Raw genomic sequence first — 16,571 nt, 5'->3', positions numbered from 1 at the left:
ACTGCTGAGGGGAGCAGCGGGGGTTGGAGAGAGGGGTCAGGAGAGGTCTGCCATGCCGCATCGGTCACCCCCTGGCCGGGGATAGAGCTCGAGCTGCAGTGGCTGCAACAGCTTCATAGTGCTGCACTTCAGTCCACTGCGCCACCAGGAAGGGCCTGAGAGTTTGCATTTCTAAGGACCTCCCAGGCAATGCAGACACTGTTGGTCCTGGGTACCACTTTGAGAACCACTGACTTAGATGATTCTTGCCTGCTGGCCTTGCCTTAAACCAGTACCATACGGCAGCCACCTGATCAGGCTCCTTTCCTACTAAAATCCCATCACTAATACCTCTTGCCTCAGTTTCCCCCAGGCTACCCGAGACAAGAAAATGACAACATCCATATCCCCAGTGCCTGAGGCAAACCAGGAGCTCAGCCGTTAGAGGAGGGTGAAGGAAGTGAGTGTGGGTGAGGGCGGGGGAGAAGGGAGGCAGCCAAAGAGAAGAGAATGGAGGCACAGGTCAGAGTACAGCAGCTGAGCTGACCTGACGGGTCCAGAGGGCCACAGCACAGCAGTTCATTTCCAGATGGAGCTGGGACCTTGGGAGGCAGGGACTTGGGGGGACAAGGCTGTTAAGATAACACCTCGGGGCTCTCCCTGGTGGTGCAATGGGTTAAAGTGCTGCTTTATGAAGCTCTCTGAAGCCACTGCAGCATGAGTTCGATCCCCGCCTGCCCCAGAGGTGACCACATGGTGTGGCAGACCTCTTCGGCCCCTCCTGCTGCTCCCCTCAGCAGTGTACTTCATCAGCTGGCCTGTTCTGCTCCCCACTCTGTCTCTGGTGAAGCCTCTCACCCACCACACCTCTGGCCTGTACCCCAGTTCTGTAAGCACAAATAAATATATCTTTAAACAAATAAAAAAGGTATCACCTCAAGGCTTAGGGTCACTTCACTGGGGGCAATTCTTCGTGGGCATTCAAGAGAACCACAGCAAATGCTCAGTTTCCTTTAAGAGACTTGAGGTTGGGGCCCTCCCTGGTGGCGCAGTGGGTTAAAGCACAGCACTATGACGCTGTGGCAGCCACTGTGGCACGAGTTTAATTCCTACCCAAGGAGGTGACCCACACAGTGTGGCAGACCTCTCCTGTCTCGCCGGCTGCTCGCCTTAGCAGTGTGCTTCCTCGATCTCCTGTTGTCTCTGGTGACTCCTCCCAACCCCCACATCTCTGGCCTGTACCCCAGTTCTGTATGCATAAATAAATAAATCTAAAAAGGAGAAAGAGAGAGACTTGAGGAAGATTATGACAGGTCACATAGGAAGGACTCAGAAAATATATCTGAATGAATGAGTGGCTGAAACCGGCAAGAGAGCAGCCGGTATGAGGGAAAGGACACCTTAGGCCAGGACATGAGGAAATTTCAGGGGTAAGAGAGGACATGGTCAGGAACCGAGGTCAAAGAAAGGTTCAGGGCTGCAGCACACTGGAGTGGATGCGTGAGGGGAAAGGTGGGCGCCAGGGAGACGCTTCGGGTGTAGACTGAGGAGCAAGAGGCCCAGGCCTTGGGTGAAGGTGATGGAGATGAATCCCAGAACTGAGGCTGGGGTGTCAGCCATGGACACAGTAAATCCTGGAAAACAACAATATTTGGAGCAGAAAAGACTGGGAAATTATGGTGCAGAGGCTCTGGGGACTCAGGCACCGGCCAGGGTAGTTGATTGGCTGAGGATGCTGGTTAGGTGGGCTGCAAGGGAGCAGAACAGCATGGCCCTGTGGGGGTTTAGGTGGGAAAGTGTGGCCTGGGGTCGGCACTGAGGGACGAGAGAGCCCATCCCCTCTCAGGACCTGCAGGGTCTGGTGGGAGTTCAGCCGACAGATAGGGGCAAGCTAGGAAGGCCGGGTCTGCAGGAAGAAGCTGAAGATGGAAATTTGCCAGAGCCTGGGTCGCACAGACAGGGCAGCAGGCAGGGTCAGGGGGCCAGGGTCAGCCAGGGCCAGGAGGCTACAGGAGGGATGAGGCCCCTGATATCCGCACACCTCTGCCGAGCCCCCAGATGCTGGGGCAGCCCCAGCTCCCTAGGCTGGCCCCAGGAATGAGTGGAGAGGAAACATGCAAATCTCACATTTGCACAGTGATCACAAAAATGTGTATTATGAAACATTTAAATGAATACCACATTCACCTCAAGTGGTTAAAAGACTAGAAGGAAGAGAGAAAACCCTGAGCGTTGGTTGTTTCTGGGGAATGAAAACCTTAAGGAGCTGTTTTGTCAAATCTTTTGTCCCAGTGCCTAGAAAGCTGCAGGGGCCAGCTGCGTTCCACTAACTGCTACAGGCTAGAGCTGCTTCCACAGCAGGGCCGGGTGCCATGGGAACATTCTGAAATGGAATTAAAGATAGCCTGGCCCTCCTTCCAGGTGCTTCCGAGGCCCCACCCAGACTGCCCACCCCCACATTCACTCTCAGACATCCAAACACCCCACTGGGACTCTGCTTCTGTCCGCTCCCCTCCAGCCAGAGCTGGCTCACGCCTCCTGAGCCAAACTCCCCTTTCCCCCTCACCCCCACCCTCACACCTGGGGCTCAGAGCAGGGATGGGGCTGCCCCCATGCAGGCCAGCTCTGGGGATGGTGAGCTAGCAGGAAACTTCATGTCTGTCTGGGGCCAGGCCAGGCCTGGTGCAATGCTCAACCCACTGTCACATCCTGACATTCTAGTCTATACAACCTGGTCACCCTAAGTCCACTGTCTTGCTCTCAGGGAATGCACAGTCAAGTTGGGGAGACCCTCACCATGGGTGGGGGAGGCCAGCTGCCACTAGGTGTCTGACGAAACGAAGACAGAGGAGGGTGAGCTAGTGGGGTTAAACTGTGCCCTTGAGGGGCCCCTTCCATCTCCCCACAATCCTGGAGACTAGAAGGTCAGATTTACCCTAGGCCAGGGGAAGGACTGGCCTCTGCCCAAGGTCACATGATTAGCAAGGGACATAGTCAGAATCAAACCCTGGTCTGGCCATGCCTGTGGGTGTCCGGCTGTGCCAGGGCCTAGAAATAAAGGGCGGCTTCCAGGAGGGGGCGGCAAAAGTGGAAGGTGTGATGTGCCTGCATCTGAGGCTCGGCATCCCCAGAGGGAGGCAGTGGGGGGAGCAGGGATGCTCTCCGGGCTGAACACCCCTTCTTCCATAGAGAAAAACAGTATGGGGCAAGGGAGGCCCTGCCGGGCAACAGGTCCAGAAAATGAGGGGTAACAACAAACAGGGCCCAGTCAGCAGGGACAGGAGGGAGGGAAGGCATAGTAATGAGCTCCCCGGGGCCTCGGGCCTCCTTCCAGGACCCAGGGGCTATCACCACAGCACCCGGAGGCAGACTGCAATTAGCCCCAAGCACCCCCTGCCCCGCCTCCCGGGGACCTGAGCTACTAGAGACAGGCCTCCTGCCCAGCCAGGTTGTGAACCCCACCAGAGGAATCATCAATGCACAGACGCAGGGCCTGCCCGTGGCCACCGACATCAAGGGCAGGCCTCTGCCTGCAGGTCCTGGGCCCCGTCATCCACTGACCAGAGGGGGTGGCCTGGGATGAGGCCCAGGGTGGGGTACACTGAGAGCCTGGCTCCTCCTTGCAAATGAACAGGCAGCCCCTTCCCTAGGAGAGGGCCCAATGATTTGGGCCCCAGAGGCCTGGAGCAGCCAGCCTGGATGCAGGGCTGCTGCTTACTAACTGGCCCTGACATTTGGTAAGGGGCCCGACTTTCTTGAGCCACCCAATAGGACTCAGTGGAAAGATATAGGTTGGACTCACTCCACGGGGAGCTCACCTCAAGAGGGGAGACCACAGACAAACAGGCAATTATAGGCAAGGGGGGGAGCCAGCCCCCCCCGGGATTCCTGCACACCACCTCTGTTCCAGATCTGCTGGGTGGAGCACAGAGCAGGAGTGCCTTGGCTGGGGCCTGGAGCCAGGAGTGTGAGGACCAGCCTATGCCCTGATCATCTTCCCAGGCAAGGAGGCTCGTCAGTTAAGTAAGCCCATGCGTGGCTCTCTGAGGCCCTCCCAGGCACCTCATGACAGCACACAGCTATCCCTATTCCCCGGGGCTGTCGGGGGCCATGCCCGGGGATGCCCGCGGGTGGGGGCGGGGGACTTTGAGAAGTCAGACCCCAGTCTGGAAGACGTGAGAGCATTACCGGGAAACACCGGCCCAGCCACAGCCCCGGCCTCGGGCGAGGGCACAGCTCCCTCTGGCGGCTGCCGGCGGAGGCTGCACCGGAACACGGGTGCGCAGACCCTGGCGCGCTCTGGCCGGTCACCAAACCCGCGCGGCACCAGGCACTCGAAGTGAAGTGTGTGTTTCACTCTCACAACTCCCCAAGAGGAAGCTACCTGGCACCCTGGGCTTTCAGATGAGCGAGCTGAGGGTGATTATGAAACTACCAGACGGTGAGGCGGAGGTTCAAGCCGGAGCCCCTCGTGAGCCGGCAAACCAGGAGCTCTCCAGCCCCGTTGCCAGTCCCGTGTAAGACAGAAAGGGCAGGAATGAGAGTGGGGGTGGGGATGACTTGGCACAGCAGGAGGAGAACCAGGGTGCAGTCGGGGTCCAGGACGGGTCACTCCCGCTGACCCAGAGAGCACAGCGAAGCCCAGGGAAGGACACTACTGGCAGGGGTCTCCTGAGCCCCAGTACCAGACCCAGGCAGGTACAGATTCTGCCTGGTGGCCCCAGGGACACTGCGGGCTCCCGAAGGTCAGAGAGGGACACAGTAGCATCACCTGGGGAGCTATGGAGGCTCCCAGCACCTGTTCCCGGTAGTGTGAGCCAGCAGGTGAGGGAAAGGCAGCTCTATGCTCAGTCAGTGCTAGGGAGCCCCAGTGTCACCTCGCACCAGCCTTGCAGCACAGGCTTTTCCATCGAGCCCCAGCTGTATGCTGGCAGCAAGGGCGCAGGCTGAGTGGACACCCCAGGACCCCCCAGCGCCCCCACCCCAAGCCTCACCTTTTGCCACAGCGTCTCCCGGGAGGCAAGCGACGAGCAGGCCGCCACAAACCAGCAGTTGCCCACCTGGCCCTGGTGCAGGTCATGGGAGCTGATGCCGTCCACGAAGAGGCGGGGGTCCTCACAAATGTCCTGTGGAGAAGCACAGAGTCACCGCCTCTGCTACTCGCTGGGGGCTGGGGGGCACCTGGCCAACTTCCTCAGGTGTTGCCTAAAATGCCCTTCACCCTTCTCTCCCCTGCCCAGGAAACGGCTCTTTTTTTTTTTAAGATTTATTTATTTATGCACACAGAACTGGGGTACAGGCCAGAGATGCGAAGGGTGAGAGGCTTCACCAGAGACAGAGCTGGGAGCAGAACAGGCAGATTGAGGAAGCACACTGCTGAGGGGAGCAGCGGGCGGGTCAGGAGAGGTCTGCGAGCCATGTGGCTGCCTCTGGGGCGGGGATCGAACTCATGTAGAAGTGGCTTTGGCTTCTTGGCGCTGTGCTTTAACCCGCTGTGCCATGAGGGAGGGCCCCGAAAACTGCTCTTTGGTAAAGGCTTGGCAATGAATGAACACTGGGAGGGACCTGGGGCTGCACCACCAAACCGACTCCTCTCTGGCCAGCAGGGGTCAGTGGCCAGCAGCTCCAGCTCCAGCAGCCTGGCAGGGCCACCTAGCTGGCCAGCTGGGACCACAGTCAGGATGTGGGTAGAGATCCCCGAGAGCCAGGAGAGGCAGGGAGCTGCAGTGCCCAGAGGAGCTCACACTCCCAGCAACCCCGCCCGGCCTCAGGCCTCCCCTCTTGCCTCACCTTCTGGGCACATCTTCCTGCTGTCTCCTCTACCCTCAGCCTGCCTGAGGAGCACGGGGTTGTCGTTCCGTTTGATGGAAGATTCAGAGGGGGCAGTGACTTGCAAGGACAGAGCAAGCCAACGCCAAGCACAGCTCAGGAGCCACCTACGCGCTGCTCTTGGAATGACCTGTGGGCCAGGCGGGGGCAGGGCGAGGCGCAGGTGGTTGCTCCCCGCTTCCCAGTCCAGGTCGCTGCACGACCCCCTACCTCTCCCATCGGCATCTTCACTGGACAGAGCTGAAAGGGAGAGGCTGCTCGCTGAGAGAGGCAGACAGGGAAGGGGCTGGCAAGTACCGCGGGCGCCTTTAAGAGCCAAGCAACCACCATGATCAGATCACTGTGGTCCTGAGAGGTGGCACTGTGGCCATGTCACAGGTGAGGAAACTGAGACCCAGAGAGGTGGAATAACGTGCTGTCCCCCAAACCCAGCACAGGCCTGCCTCCACTACAGCAGGTGCTCCCACTGTTGAATAGCTCACAGCAACAAAGCTATTGAGATCCTACTGCAGCAGCCCAGCAGGGGGCAGCAGAGTGAGGAAGGTGAAACTCCCAATTCCAGGCTGTGCAATTCTATGCCAGTGTCTTAACCTCTCTGAGCCTCCACTTTCTCAACCACGCAAAGGAGACAGGTTGCTACCCCTACCCCTGCAGGGCTGTGCGAGCACTCCACAGATCAGGGAGAAGAGCACGTGGCAGGTGGAAATGGAGCTGAGGTCTGTGGGGTCCCTGCAGCCACCTTCAAGTGGGAATGCTTTAGCAGCTGATTTGAGGGTCACAACTCCCCTGAGCCATGAACGACTCCAAATGGGACTTTAGGGTGACCAGGGACCAAGCTGCAAGGTTTCCCAAAAGCAGACTGTCTGCCGCCACTGGTCTGAGTAACACCGCCCCAGGGAAGTGGCAGTCAGGAAGCTGGGCCTCCCCTCCCCACAGCTCTCTGCTCTCTTATCTCCTGGGCCCAGGCTCACACCCAGCACTGTAAGCCAGGGAAGTCATGACTTAGCATTTGTCTCCCTGGGCCCTGGAGGACAGAGATGGGGGGTGGGAGGAGCTTCCTATCTGGAGGACCACAGCTGCCATCCCCCATGGGGAGAGGGATAGCCAGATCTGGCATCACTGGCGTCTTCAGAGGCGACTCCTTACACCTCTACCTTTCAGATCTCCCCAGCCAGGGCCCAGCAACAGAGACACTTGGCCCATTCCACAGAGAAGATGTTGAGGCCCAGGCGGGGGCAGTGAGGCCCAGGGTTAAGAGGCCGGTGGATGGATGGGATGAATCCTGGCTGGTTGGACTCTCCAACAGGACCCCATCCCCAGTGAGCAGCCCTGCCAGGGGAAAGCTGTCAGCCTGATGTAGAACAAGATAGCCCTGGAAGCTTCGCAGCCCCGGAATACTCGGGAGTTGGGAACTGGGCCTGGAGCCCCGCACCCCCTAATCATCCCACAGCCAGGAGAGTAGCTGGCCAGCTCTGTCCAGAGGCACTGCCTGAGGTTGGTGGCCCCTGGGGTCCTGCAGCCCCCTTGGGGCACCCTGAATGAAACAGTCACAGGTTAGTTCCCAGTGACTAGGCACCCACTTGTGCAAACTGCCCCTCAAGATAACCCCATTGTCCCCCAGGCCCCTAGCCATCTGTGCCCTCCCATCACCATCCACACTGAGGTTTGCCTTTGGGTCTCTGCTACCACCTGGAGGCGCCAGACAATGACCTGAGCCTGACTGTAGCCTCCAGTGTGAGGAGCAGGATTTGGCAGCTTCTGCTGGGCTACCGGCAGGCTCCCTGGGAACAGGACTGGCAGCGGAGTCCTGATTCAAGTCACCCCCCAGGGCTGGGAGGTAACTGCTTGCGTCAACATACCGCTCTGGCCATGGCCTCCTGACCTGCGGTCACCTCTCACCTCTCAGCCCCTCCCAGCTCGTCAGACTTGCTCTCTGGACACAGGCCACAGCCCACAACCACCTCCTTCCACAGCACAGGAATGTCAGGTCTCCGGGCCTCCAGGCCCGGTGTACAAAGAAGAATGTGGCAAGACAGTGGATCCAGGGCTCCCCACCTTCCTCATCCATCCACCTTCACTGCAGTCACCTCCTCCTCGAACCTAAGATCACAGCAGGGATCAGCCAGATGATTGGGGAAACTGAGGTGCAGGAGGAGGCAGGGCCTCGCCTGGGACAGGGAACAGGAATAGTGTTTCAGGAGTTACAATCAGTGCCCCACCCCTATGCAACAGGCCTGCTCCCCACTCCATGCACCCCATCTCTCTCAGGAACCCATCCTTCAGAAGGGATCATTCCTGGGTAGACCATGCAAACTGCCTGTCTGTAGCATAAAGGGGCCCAATGTTCAGGAGGGTCAAAGAGTGGGACCTTCTCCAAGTGCTGATTTGGGGCACATGAGCCCAGGGATGGGTTTGAGGACTATCAGGCCACCCTGAGAAGTTCCAAAACTTGATATCTGCTTTTCTAGCTTCTACCAAATGTCCTACAGGCATATGTCCAGAGGCAGGGAGAAGCAGAGTGTTTAAAGGGGAATGAGGGCCCACTCTCTCCCCACAGGGATGGAAGGAGACCCGTGTAAGGTCTGGGGTCTGAGCAAGGAGACTTGCCCTCGCCCACCCATACTCAGGATTCCCTGAGCAGCAGACTTGTGACAGTCTGCTTATCTCACCAGGCCCACCTGGGGGAGGCTAGCCATGTTTACAGAGCTGGAGAGAACAAAAAACAAAGAGAGGGGAGGAGGAGGTGTGTGCCCCAGACAGGTGCTGGGTGGGGGCTGAAGTGGAAAAGTCAGGCCCCAGCTGCAGAGTCTATAAAAGGTAGAACTTTCACTCCTGGGTCCCCAACCCAGTGCTGGCCAGGAGCAGATGGTGGGAGGGGAAACCAGCCTGCCATCTGCCCCCAACATCTGTGGTCCGTCTTACTGCAGAGGTGCCTCAAGTCATTTCAACCTCCAGAGACCATGAGCAACAAGAATTCTTTTTCCCATCTACTGACAAGCAACTGGAGACCGGGGAAGTGACTTGTTCAGTCAAACCCCCCATACAATACAGTCAAGTCCATCTGGTTCAAAAAACATCCTCCTCACTCCCTTTGTGGGGAGAAGGGGAGGGAAGCTGGAGCAGAGAGCTGGCTGAGGAGATCCCTGGAAACCAGCAAGGTCGCCATACCAACCCACTTAAAGAGAAGGAGCAGGAGGAGGGAGCGGAATGGAGAGGACTTCCCCTGGGGTAGGGAGAAGTTGGCTTTTCCTCTTTAAAGAGTCAAATTGGGGCTGCCCTGGTGGTGGTGGGGTTAAGTCTCAGCATTATCAATTCAATATCACCAGCCACTTCCTAAGAGTCCAGGTTGCTGACCCACATGGCGCAGCAGACCTCTCCTGCCTCGCCCATCCCGCTCCCCTCAGCAGTGTATTTCAGAAGATTCGCCTGTTCTGCTCCCCACTGTCTCTGGTGAATCCTCTCACCCCCACACCTCTGGCCTATGTCCCAGTTCTTCTACGCAAAAAAAAAAACAAACTAATCTTAAAAAAAAAAATGAGTCACACTGGATGAGGAAGTGGGCTTCTCAGCCGAAGTTCCCTCTCACTGATCAAACAACCCAGCCACCGTGAGTAAACAGTCCCCCGCTAGCTGGCTTCGCCCGACCCATCTGAAGCACCAGGCCGACTCCTGCCCAAGCCTCTGTCCTGTCAGAGTGCAGCCTGCAGTGAAACTGGGCTTGCCACCATACAGCAGCTGTCATGCAGGGACCATCCGCCAGACCCCGGGGCACCGTCTCACTTCCACACCCACCACCCCCTAGCCGGGGTCTGGCCCTGCACTGCCTCCCAGCCCCAAATGACCCCCCCGTGGCCCCTCCTCGAATCCCCTTCTCTCAACACCAACCACCACACATAGTCTGTCACCGGCCTCTGTGTCCAGGGCAGAGGGAGCTCTGCTTCTCTTCTGGAGTCTAGGAAGGGCCAAGCAGAGTCCAGAAGGCAGTGCAGGACAGGACAGCCAGCCAGGCAAGAGGCCCAGAGTGGGCAGGTGACTGTGCCCGGGTCGCAGGGCAGGAGCAGCTGAGGCTGGGCTGGCCTGCCCAGCATTTCCCCTCTCACCATCCCGGCCAACCCACTTCAGCCTCCCTCAGAGCCATGGACCTCAGATATCTGGGTACTGGCCAGAAGGCAGGGGAGGAGCCGGGAGGGCAGAATGCTTCAGAGAACCCCCAGCCCCCCTTCCCAGGGCGCAAAGCCTCACAAAGACCCTTTGAGTGAGGCTCCTTCCCCACCCATCAGACAAAGGAGAATAAGGAAGGCCAGGCAGAGGGGAAGCCTTCGACGCAGGAATCTTGTGACCAGGCCAAGGGGCTTCTGGGGAGTCCAGGAGAACCAAGGCAGGCGGTAGAAGCCAGCACAGCTCATGAGGCTGAGGGCAAAGGGCCACGCCCTGTTATCTGAGGTTGGGGAGGCAAGTTGGGGGTGGGGTGTGGGCTGGGAGCCAGGCTGCTGGGTCCCAGCCCGGCTTTGCTACCAGCTGGCTGGGCAATCAGAGCACGCTGTTATGCTCTGCCTCAGTTTCTCTACTACCCCAGCAACCCAGTTCAAGACAGAACAGGAATTGTTTGAAATGGAAGGGATCATATTATAAGCAAGGAATGTGAAATTCAGTTTCATTTTCCCAAGGGACCGTGGGACTCACAGGAGCTCCATAAAATGCAAATCTGGCCCTGGCACCTGGATAAAAGCCCAGAGCACAGCAGCTGGCTCCCAGTCCTGGTGGGACCCCAAACGCCCCTTCCTCTCATGCTCCTTCACAAGCTCTCCCCTTGTGCTGTGGTACCATAGCCTCCTGGTAAACAAGCTGAAGGCACAGGCCTCCCTGTGCTTTTCACACCGTGCTTTCTGCCTGCACGGCCTTCCTGGCAAATGCCTTCCCTGATTGTGGAGCTGGGGCGTCTCCTCTGCATGCAGCAGCATTCAGTCCCTCCTGCGACCAACCCTCAGTGTCACCAGCACAGCCTTGGAGACAGGAGGAGCTGGGCCGGGCCCTCCAGTGGCCTCCCGGTCACCCAGCAAACCCACCCCACCCTGGCACTCATTCTCACCCAGGAACAGGGTGAAAGAGGCTGAATCATGTTCCCAGGTCCAACACGGCTGCTAAATACACTCTAGGTCCCACCCCAGGCGGGCTGGGCAGCCACCCACCCCGACAGTGATGGCTGCCGACCGGGCTCCCGCAGGACTCACAGCCGCCCTGAGGTGCCGTTAGTTTTTACTTCTATTGCTATTGATTAATCATAACAAATACTTTCCATGTACAGCAAATGACTGTTTCAAAATCTTCACGATGATTAACAGCAAATTAAATTCATTTTACTTGAAGGTCAGCTCTTAAAAAAAGGTCACATCCACATCACCACATTTTTACTCCCTTTACAGGAGGAGAGGGCCCTGCTTCCTAGCCAAGGGGTGGGGTCACCAGGCAGCAGTGGTCACGGGGTTGGGCCCGAGGCCCCAACTCTAGGCCAGCAAGAGGGCCCTGCCCCACTATTTCCTCGGCAGCCTGGGGCCTGAGAGGTCTCCTCCCTGCCACCAACCACTGTCCCCTGTGAACTGAGCCCCATGGGTGGGTCTGGGCCACACCAGACACTGACCTTGGGCCGCTTCCACCTGACCGTGGGCCCTGGGGTGCCCTTATAGTACAGCGAGTCATCAGTGGCTGGGAAATTAGGGTCCTCGAAGAGCACCTTCTTGCGCAGGCAGGCCCGCTTCAGGGCTGAGTAGTTCTGGTCCTCATAGGGCTTCACGCAGGAGAACATGATGGCCGCTGACCCCGGGAGGGGAGGCTGAGACAGGCAGTGGAAGACCGAGGGGGGAGTGTGGGCAGCTCCAGGGTACCTGGGAGGACAGGAAGGCAGGACATCATCACTCACCGAAGACGGGGGGAGGGGTGGGGGGGTGTCCAAGGCATGGCGAGTCAGGTGAACCCCTGTGAAGCAAGCATCCTCACCTCCACACACAGGAACTGAGGCCCAGAGAGTGGGAGAGACCTGCCCAAGGTCACACAGCTGGCTCTTGCAGAGCAGGGATGGAAACCAGCCCACCTCACTCCACAGCCAGAATCCTCTCATTCCCTGCAGAGAGGTGGGGCAGTAACAGGGTTGTCCCCAGGAAAAGGGGAGGGTTCTGGTTCCCTGCCCCACCCAAAGGAGGGTGGAGCTGAGTGGGGAGGAGAAGAATCTGGAGAGGAAACTGAGGAGGAAGGAAGCAGGATGGAGAGCCAGAAGGTGACCTGAGGGAGCCACATGGAGCAGAGACATGAGAAGAAGTGGCTCTGGTTTCTTGGCCCTGGACTGGTTGAAACAGATGAGAGACCCATGCGGAGGTTGACTATGGCAGTGTTTATCTTGATTTTGATTTTGCTCTTTTCCTCCCAGATTTGTCTGGTTATCTCTGACCCTTCTGTAGGTCCCAGCCAGAAGGAGCTTTAGACTTGTGACTGGCTTTTGGCCTTGCTTTGGGCCAATCCCTTTTGGGGGGACTTTTACCCACGAGGGGGCGGGTAACTTTGGGTATCTGATTTAGAAACTATATTCTTTGTCTTTGCTGTGCTGTACACGAATTGTATTAATGTTCCTTTCCATTACAGCTCTTGTATGTTTTGTCTTGATGTGGCAGGTTTGGGGGTTCAGGAGTGCCCCTCTCTCCCTGCCCTGTAACACCTCCAGCACTTTTGGTACAAGTGTCTCCATTTCTGCAGGAAGCACCTCATCACTCCTTACTGCCAGTGACCTACCTCCCACCAACACCCATCACCCTCAATCTCAACGTCAGATTTTCCCAACTCCCAGACCTCCAGCCTCTCATGTGCCTGAATGTCTCCTGTCCCAGGGCTTCAGGGGCCTCTGGCTGACCCCTCTCCCACCCCCACCTCACCTGCCCCTCTGGGGTTCCCTGGGGGTTGCATCATGGTCTGCTCACGTCCCTCCTGTACCCCTGTGTACAGTGGGGACCCTCTTCTGGGCCCTCACAGGTACCAATCTAACACTGAACTTATCATCCCACACATGCCTGGAGTCCCTATTCCAGGGGATGGGGCAACTGGCACCCACTTAGAACACACGCCCTGGAAGCAGGGCCTGCTCTGCTCAGTTGTTCCTCCTGCACACAAGCACAGAGGCTGCACAGAGGGCGGCTACACCACAGCATCCTCCCTCCCGCCCCGGAGAACCCAGCCACAGCCCTGAGCCTCGTGGCCAGGCATGGACCAAATGCAAAGGCCATGGACTAGATTGGACGGGCAGAGATGGCATCCAGGAGGGGGCAGGGCGGGGTGGGAGCAACAGCGGGCGGGCCTGACAGGCTCCTGCGAGGTGAAGTCCCTGAACATCAGCCCACCTGCATCCTGGAGACCCTGACACAGGCCCACACCCCTGGGCCTACGCAGCCGGGGCCCCGCCCACGGCACCACTGCACCTCCAACACAGGCCGCTGCTCGGCCCAGCTGAGGGAAACTGGCAAGTGGGGTGAACAAAGGTTGGGAGCAAGACTGACGTGGACCCAGGCCCAGCTGCGCCACCTACCACGTGAACAAGACACTCGACCTCAGACTTGCCATCTCATTTCTACCATGTGAACAAGGCTGCTTCAGTAGCTGGAGGATGCCCGGGAGACTGCTTGGGGGCCTGAGGAAGAGCCACCAGCGATGAGCCCCTTCTCAGTCCCAGAGGACCTCATTCCTCCCCACCTACCAGGTGCCAGCCACCTCATGAGAGGTTTGTCACAGTATTGGCAAACAATGCAAATAGGCTGTTGTGATTTCTCAGAAAACTGAAGCTCAGTGAGAATGGTGACTCCATGGTGGAGTCTAGACTTGAACCCACCTTGGGGCGTCCACCTTGGTCTTGAGACAGCACAGGGAAAGGGCTGAGGGTGGAGGCAGGGGGAGGTCCTCCTGGCCCCCCTCCCCTAACCCCAGTGACAGACTGGCCAGAAGGGAAAGATAAGAGGATTTCACAAGGCAGGAGAGTCACGGATGAAGATGGGGGGTGGGAGGGGCAGAACATGGAAGAGTGGGGAGGGCCGAGGGCCCTGCCGCCAAGTCGCTGGGAGCTGCTTTGTCCTCTGCCCCAAATCCACAGCCACCTCATCCTCGCCTCTGCACCCATGTAGGGCTGGCTCCTCTGCTGGGTGACCTCGGGCCAGTCACTTTAGCTCTCAGACCATCCCTGTCTCCAGAGGCCAGTAACCTTCCCCAGTCCCTGCCACCCACCGCACCGCCCCCAGCCCTGGAAGCTGGAAGGTGGGAGCCTGGTGAGAGAGGCCCCAGGCACCAGCACACAGCCACCAAGGAGAGTCATTAGTATCCCAGCAGGACCAGCTCAGGAAGCAATTTAAGCTGCAGGAATTAGATCAAAGAAGTTGGAAGCAGGAGCCCAGAAATCAACTCCAGTGCTTCAGTGTTGAGAGACCGAGGGCCCAGGGCGGGGAGGGAGCTGGCCGAGGTCACACAGCCAATGCTGGTAAAGAATGAGGCTTCTGGCTGCCTTCCAGGCCAAGCAGCCGCCAGGCTGCTGGGAAGGTTTGCTCCAGGGAGGTGACTGAGGGAGGTGGCCTTCAGAGGGAAATCTCCACTGGGCCAGGGGCCAGAGCAAAAGGACCAGGCCTGGCTGGCAAGGATCTGAGCCAGTGCAGCCACTTTTCTGGCCCCTGCTGGCCAGGCTGACCCTGGCCTACTTATGGCAGGCTCTTGTGGCCTTGGCCTTTGCACAGGTTGTACTTTATGCTCAGACTGCTCTCCCGCACCCTCCACTGCCCCAAGGTCACCTCCCACTCCATGGGGGTCAGTACACCTATGGGCACAGAGCTTCTGTGCTCTTCTCTCTCCCTATAGTTCCAGGTGTAACCACAGAAGGCCACTGATAAGACAGGTGAGTGACTTTCCAAGCCCAGGCCTTGTGTCTAGGTCTGAGTAAGGGCTTCTCAGCCGCGTTTCCAGCCTCCACTTGCCCCTGCTAATCTCGCCACGCACCTGCCATCTTCACCCCAGGCCCAGATTCCAGCCTAGGAGCTCCTGATACCTCTCTAAATCTCTGGGCTTCAGGGTATTTGCATGTGCAGTTCTGGCTACACGTGGGTCCTTGGGGGAACTCCCTCCCAGTCACCTTTCAAGACAGCCCAAGCAGCTCCTACCGCCCCTGATATTCCTCATCCTGTCACCTCCAGTATCCTGCCTCCTGGTGATGGTGTAACAGGGTGGTCCTTAGGGAAAGGGATAGTCACAGATTCCCTGCCCCACCCAGAAGGAGGGTGGAGCTGAGTAAAGAAAGAAGAGAAGAGAAGGAATCTGAAGAAGGAGGCAGGATGGAGAGCCAGAAGGAGCCCTGAGGAAGCAACATGGAGCAGCAAGCATGTGATGAAGAAACCAGGCTTGTTTCCTGACCCTGGACTGGTTAAGGCAGATGTGGGTGAGATACCTGTAGGGAGGTGACTATGGCAGTGTTTATATTGATTTTGATTTTGCTCTTTTCCTCCTAGATTTGTCTGGCCAGTTCTGACCCTTTTCCATGGGTCCCGGCCAGAAGGTGCTTTAGTCTTGTGGCAGCTTTCAGGCCTTGCTTTGGGCCAATCCCTTTTGGGTGGACTTTTGCCCACGAGGGGATGGGTAACTTCAGGTGTTTGACTTAGACATTATATCCTTTGCCTTCTGTATGGTATACTCACTGTATTAAAGTTCCTTTTCATTAAAGTCTGACATGTTTTCTCTTGATGTGGCGGATGGCAGAACCCATTTAGAGCAGGCAGGTTTGGGGGTTCAGGGGTGCCCCTCTCCCTGCCCTGTAACAATGAATGGCACTGCCACAGTGTAATCCTCATGTGCACATGACTCCATCTCCAGCCCAGCCTAAGCCCCCAGGGCAGGACTCCTGTCCCCAAGATACAGAGGTGGATTTAGTAATCTGCTGGCTCGGCAGGTGAGGACAGCAGGGACTCCAGGGGATGGGCTGTGTGTGTATGTCAGAGCCTAGGAGCTACCTCGCTCGAAGTCCAGGTGGGCTCCGCCTCTCTGTCTTCTGCTGTCCCTTCTTCCTTTCTTTCTCCCCTTCTCAGGAGAAGTCAGAACCTGAGCTCACTCCCCATCGCCAGGGTTAGGCCCTTCTGCAGCCCAGTCCTCCAGCTCCCGGCGAGACTTGACATTCATCGTCCAGTAGCAGCCTAAGCTGCGTGACCCTGGACACATCATCTCGGGTCCTCATGACCCCGCAATGCCCCTCCCCTGCCAATCTCCTACTTAGTTAAAAAGACCCAGAGCAACAGCATCTGGCTGGAACTGAATGAAATTTCTGTTGTTTTTCCTTTAAGATTTTTTTCCAGTTTCCTTGCATTTATGGAAAATAACGCTGACTTCTCATTTACTGTAGCTGCAGTTTCCCTTAAGAAATGTTAAGGAAAAGGGAAATCGATTTAAAGAAAAAGATTAAATCCCAGTAGTATGGGTGAAGGTGGAGGTCTCAGCGATACAGTAAGCAGGGAAGACAGGGCACTGCCCAGGAAGGATTGGGGACAGTGGTGTAGAGCTGGATGGCAAAGGTCAGGTCACCTCACCTCTAGGAGCTCTGGGTTTTCCTCTCAGGGGGTATCACGGAGTTGGCACATCCAGGCCAGTGATGAACTAGCTAGAAGTCTCACTGGCATTTGATAAGACCCATTGAAGGCTCTAGAAAGGGAGACTGTGTGTTACTGGCATAGGGTAGAAGAATAGGCCAATGGAACATCATA

At 57.5% G+C, this 16,571-nt stretch overlaps 1 protein-coding gene across 4 annotated transcripts in view; it reads right to left on the bottom strand.

Annotated features, from left to right (window-relative positions):
- Nucleotides 1-16,571, bottom strand: part of CAPN5 (calpain 5) — a 47,315-nt gene that overhangs the window by 21,237 nt on the left and 9,507 nt on the right. For 3 of the 4 annotated variants that reach the window (XM_004683230.2, XM_012725426.1, XM_012725427.1), the window contains exons 2-3: nucleotides 11,447-11,690; nucleotides 4,974-5,105 (exon numbers count right to left, since the gene is read on the bottom strand). In XM_004683230.2, coding sequence (XP_004683287.1) covers nucleotides 4,974-5,105; nucleotides 11,447-11,611 — 297 coding nt within the window. In that variant the 5' untranslated portion in view covers nucleotides 11,612-11,690. Of the gene's footprint in view, nucleotides 1-4,973; nucleotides 5,106-11,446; nucleotides 11,691-11,802; nucleotides 11,915-16,571 lie in introns of those variants that run through there. The other variant, XM_012725425.1, reaches the window with a different exon arrangement.

This window comes from Condylura cristata, unplaced genomic scaffold, assembly GCF_000260355.1.
Source record: "Condylura cristata isolate star-nosed mole 26May11 unplaced genomic scaffold, ConCri1.0 scaffold00015, whole genome shotgun sequence".
Taxonomy (NCBI): Eukaryota; Metazoa; Chordata; class Mammalia; order Eulipotyphla; family Talpidae; genus Condylura; species Condylura cristata.
This window is presented reverse-complemented; position numbering and strand designations above follow the sequence as displayed.